General features: G+C 28.6%; 1 protein-coding gene across 1 annotated transcript; it reads right to left on the bottom strand.

Annotated features, from left to right (window-relative positions):
* Window positions 1-602: 602 nt before the first annotated feature.
* On the bottom strand, window positions 603-5068 carry Phum_PHUM067000 (uncharacterized protein; the record flags this gene model as incomplete). The annotated part of the gene is made up of 6 exons (XM_002423510.1): window positions 603-788; window positions 857-1107; window positions 2163-2396; window positions 2821-3135; window positions 3379-3585; window positions 3661-5068. The coding sequence occupies 6 exons, from the start codon at window positions 5066-5068 to the stop codon at window positions 603-605; spliced, it is 2601 nt and encodes an 866-aa protein (XP_002423555.1).
* Window positions 5069-5644: the final 576 nt, after the last annotated feature.

Genomic DNA, 5644 nt, shown 5'->3' with positions numbered 1-5644 from the left:
TATTCGTTATTTATTTATTTATTTATTTAAAATCCATAGAATAAATAAACTTTTTTTCGTTAAATTACGCAACGTCGCAATATTAAAAGAAATCAAATCCTTTTGTTTACGTTTTTTAACGTTTATTATTAACGGTAATTAATACAATTTTCCTTTTTTTTTCTTTCTTTCTTTTCGAAACTTTTTCCGGTTATTTATTTAATTTCTCTCTCTCTCTCTCTATCTATCTATCTATCTCTTTCTCGCACATTTTTTTATTTTAAATTAAAAATTAAAAAATATTTGAATTTGTTATCCCTTTTTTTCATTTAAAATAATTCATTTTAAGTAATAGAAAAAAATTCATTCATTTCCGCCATTTTTTTTTCCTTTTTTTATCATTTAAATTATTATTATTATCATTATTTTGGAATTACGGTTTTGGTTGACAATGATGTGAAAGCCGAAAAATAAAAATAGTAAAAATTAATCGTCTATATAAATTTTATTACTTTTTAAAATAAATAATTGAAATAATGAGTCGAGAGTTGAAAACGATATCGATCGATCGATCGATCGATCGATTTTTATTAAAAACTAAAAATAAATATTAGAAATGATGATTAATTTTTAAGTTGAATGATTGTTTCGAATTTATCGATCATGGTTTTAACGGATGGATTTTCATCTTCGAAAATTCTCATCGTCGCCATGCAATCTTGGCAATAATATTCTCTTAATTTTTCAATGACGTCATCATTTTTTCTTATATTTCCCGCGTTTTTACGTGTTGTGAGCGTTGAAAGTGTCTGAAAAAAGGAATAATGTAATAATGATGATGATGATGATGATAAGGAAACATACCTGACGTACGTACCTGACACGATGATTTTTTTTTATTAAATTTTTCGTCATCGACGGATTTGTGATCGAATTTTTGAAGTAAAAAAATTCCACCGAAATGAATTTTTTCATTTTCCATAAATTCCCGTATTATTTTATCATCATCCGGAAAAACATGATGATAGTGATGATAATGATAATTATTATTATCGGATTTAAGTTTTTCTTTTAAATTTTTTAATAAATGACTCTTACGAGGAGAAAGATTTTTCGTACATTCTTCAACTGTAAAAACAAAAAAAAAAAAATTTAATAAAAATTTTTAAACAAGACACGTTTTTTTCTTTGGGGGGACAGGGAGAAGGAGGGGGGTCGTCGTCGTAAATCCTACCTACGTGCCGCCTGATTTTTACAACAAAACCTTCCCTTTAAAAACAAAAATGGATGAAATTGTGACGATTCGATGACGTTTTTTTCGTTTTTTTTTTTTATTCGATTTATCATTTTTTTTTCATTTAATTACGTCATTTCCGGGTGCATGTGATAAGATTTTTTTTTTTCAATGGAAAAAACATTTTTCGGAAAAGAAAAATGAAATTCCGAAGGTGATAATGATAACGTATCGAATGACCCGCATAAAAAAAAACTTATAGAAAAATTCTCACGGGTACGAAAGAATTTTTTTTTTTTTCGGTTGATCTACAAACAAATTCATTGAAAACAAACGACGACAAACGACATTTAATGAAAATCACAAAACCGTTTTTTTTTTTTTTTTTCAAATCGACAAAAACAAACGCGACAATTAAAAAAAAAAAAGAAATTTAATACGACAACATCAAGAGTAATGAAACATAATTAACTTTTATTTTTTTTTATTGTTTATGAAAATCTAGCAGAAGACACAAACGATATTTTCAATTAAACAAATAATAGTAATAATGATGATGATTATGGTGATGATATAAAAATTATTTCAAACGAATCGGGTTCCGCTTTTGTTTTAATTACAACAACACCCATGTTCAATAAAAATATAAAACATGATGACGTCATTTAATGTTTTATTTTTTATACGTTTGTCTGTCATCGTCATCATTATCATCATCATAAATTAACAAAAAAAAAAAACTGGATAAAATCCCTGCGAAAATTTTGTAACTCAAAAAACGCCCACGTGAAAATTTTAAACGGGATAAAAAAAAAATTTTAACTGCGTTTCTGCTCCCTTCCCTTCCTCCTCCTCTCGTCGAATTCACGCATAACGATTTACAACCCTCCCCCTAATATTTGTGCTTTTCCAGGCACGACAAAATGGAAAAAGAAAAAACGATAATCACCTTTCGAATGTGGAAAATTTCCTCCAGCCAAAAAAAAATTTTCATCCGTTCCAACGTTGGCTTCTTTCGTAAGAACTTTTTCTTCTTCATTTTTCGATATTTGAATTTTTTTCTCATCATTATTATCATCATCATCATTATCATTATTATCATTTCCGATTGATAAAACTATATTATTATTATTATTATTATTATTTTTATTATCGATTATTGACAATTTGATGTTTCCAGAATCTGTAAAAAAAAAAAAAAGGGGAGGAAAAAATTTTTATTTTTATTTTTTTCTGGAAAACGTGGCGGTAGAAAAGGGAAAAGTGCAAGTGTAAATAATATCCAAGAACGATTAAAAAAAAACCTTTTTTCAAAATGTCGTCATCGCCGTCGCCATCGCCGCCATCATTTTTTTTTATCATCATCATCGTGGAACCATTTTTATCGGGATCCCACCATAAATCGTTCTTATCAGCAATAAATTTCGTCATATCATCCCGATTGATTTTTCCAGTATTATCATTATCATCATTATCATTATTATCATTATTATCATTATTATTATTATTGTTATTATTAAAATTAATATTAATCCCGGATTTTTTATTATTTTTTATAACAAAATTTAAATCGTCGTTTGGAATAATTACACTCACGGTTTTTTTACCGCACATTTTAAATGTTATAACCACGTTATTATTATCATTATCATTATTATCATTATCATTATTATCATTATCATTTAATTTTTCGATATTATCCATTTCCGGTTTTTCATCGACGATAATTTTTTTTTTATTATTTTGACAAAAATTTAACGATAATTTCGATAATTGATCGGAAACTTTATAACCGGTTTTAGTTAGTAATAAATTATCATCCGTTTGATCGGTTTTTAATGTGAATTCCGTCGTGGTAGTAGTTGTTGTTGTTGTCGATGTGACGTCATCATCACGATTTTTTCCAGCTTCCGTTTCTGTATCTAAAAAAAAGAAAGGGAAAATTGATGATTTATTGGCTTTTCTTAAAAAAATGCGTGTGCGCGATAAATTTCTTCTTCTTCTTCTTCGTAGGCGATTCAATAATTCGTCTCGAGACATTTTTTTAAATTTAAGTTTTATTAAATTTGCTGTCGTTAAGAAAAAAATTCCCCCTCCCCCTCCCTCGGTTAAATTACAGCAAAAAAAAATTTTTTATAATTTGCGAGATGAGTCTTACTACGTACGTATGCAGTAATATTTCGTCGTTGTTTCCGTTTCCTCTTCTGATTTCGTCACGTCGTTTTCATCTGATACGGGTAAACGGTTAGGACAATCGTCTAATGACACGTTTTTTTTAGTATCATCATCATCATCATTTGTATAAATTTTCGATTTTAATAAAATATTCGAAGTCGATGGTAATGTCTCGACGTCATCATTCGTCGAAGTTTCTGAAAATACGAAAAATTTAAATTTTCCCGCCAAAAAATTGTGCGGAAATTGAAATTTTTTTCTATCTTTTTTACCTCGTAGAGCGTTCGCTTCTTCAAATTCATCGTTATTATTATTATTATTATTAAAAATTTCATCTTTGCAAGTTTTCATAATGAGTATAGGAGATGAAAAAAAACTTGATAATATTCCAAATTGTAAATTATCAAAATCTTTTTCCGGTTGATACGTTTCCGGTAATAATTCGTTTGTATTTTTCCTTTCGGAAAATTCAACATCATCATTTACTTTATCATAATGATTATTTTGATTTTTTTCACCGTTTTTTTTGACGTCATCATCATTTTGAGTATTATTATGACGTGTATCCGTTTCGGTATTCGTTTTATTTCCGGTATATCGATTATTATTTTTACCGGGAGGATTTAACGATGACGTATTACAGAAGGGAACCGATTTTTTTTTTTCGATTTTATTTTTTCCATCGTTTTTAAATACATCGAACGTGGCTTTAACTTCCGGACATAATTTCAATGCTTCTTTTAATACGTTTTCGATTTCGTTAAAAACTCGACCCTGAGACGACGAACGTCTCGTTACGTTAAATATCAATTGAGATTCACTTCCGGTTTTCCATATTTCCTCAACATCATTTGAATTAACATTAATTGATGGGGTTTTATTAGGGATTGTCGTTTTCGTTGGTATCATTTTATTTTTTTTTATTTCTATTATTTTTTTACTCTTCGTCGTTTTTTCATTCGGGTTCGATAATGATCCTGCCACGATTTTTTTTTTCTCGTCGATTTCTCCTCTTCCTCCTCCTCCTTCTCCTCCTCCTCCTTCTCCTCCTGCTTCTTCCTCTTCTTCGTTTTTTAATAAAACGTATTTCGGATATCTTTCGTCTGATTTTTTATCGAATTTTTTCGATTTCGATATTATTGATTTCGTTAACATTTTCCATTTTTTTTTCTTCGTCGATTCTTTTATCGAATTATTCGTTTGTACGTTTTCGACGTTTTTCCCTGTTGTCGTCACCGTCGGTTTTGTCGTCGTTTGTTTTTTTTTACCTTGTACGATTTTTCTATTAAAGGATATGTTTGATTTTTTATCCAAACCTTGAATGCTTATCGTCGAATTCCATCCTCTAACGACTAATTTTAATATCGTCGAATCCCGAGAATTTCCAACCGAGGATTTATTATTATTATTATTATTATCATCGGTTTTGTCGTCTGATAAATCATTTTCGTAAGCCAATGGTGCGATAGTAGGAGGAGGATTATTTATGAATTCATTCGAGAATGATTGATTTTTAATTTCGATATTACGATTTTTATTCTTGTATTTTTCGATTATGTTTAACTTGTAATGGAAATCGTCGACGGTGTCGACGTCATCGTTGACGTCATCGACGCCGCCGCCGTCGTCGTCGTCGTCGATAAATGGAAAAGAATTTCCGGATTCATCATCGCAAGACATTTTGTCGAAAGGATAAAATCTGTAAAATAACAATAATAATAATAATAATTAATTATCGAAAAGGCGTTCACCGATTGTTCGTTTGTTTGTTTGTTTGTTTTGTTAAAAAAAATTTTGCGGTCGAAGGGAACAAAGGGAAAACATTTTGAAATTTTCTATTTGTTTGTTCTCAACGTATTCCATGCAGCATCTGTTTTGCTAAAAAAAATTATCACAAACTTTGAAGTTTGTTTTTTTTTTTTTTGATTTTGAATTTCCCGCGCTTTTATTTATTTATTTTTTTCCAACAGCAAAAAAAAAAGAAAATTTTATTTTGGTTGTTTGCGTAATTTTCTTCTTCTTTTTTTTTTTTTTAAATCCATCGCGTATCGATTTTCAATTTTTCAATTTTCAATTTTTCTTTTAAATTAATAAAAAAAAAAATTATTTGTTTGTTTGTTTTTTTGGCAGGAAGTTTTTTTTGTTTGTCGTTGTTGTTGTCGTTGTTGTTTTTTAAACAAACGTGATTTAAAAAGTATTGTCCATTTTTAACGTGTTAAAAAAAAAAAAAAACACGAAAAAAAAAAAATTTTTTTT

The sequence above is a fragment of the Pediculus humanus genome, genomic scaffold (assembly GCF_000006295.1).
Source record: "Pediculus humanus corporis 1103172107416 genomic scaffold, whole genome shotgun sequence".
NCBI classification, from domain to species: domain Eukaryota; kingdom Metazoa; phylum Arthropoda; class Insecta; order Psocodea; family Pediculidae; genus Pediculus; species Pediculus humanus.
Note: the sequence above shows the minus strand (reverse complement) of the source record. Positions and strands in the feature narration are given on the sequence as shown.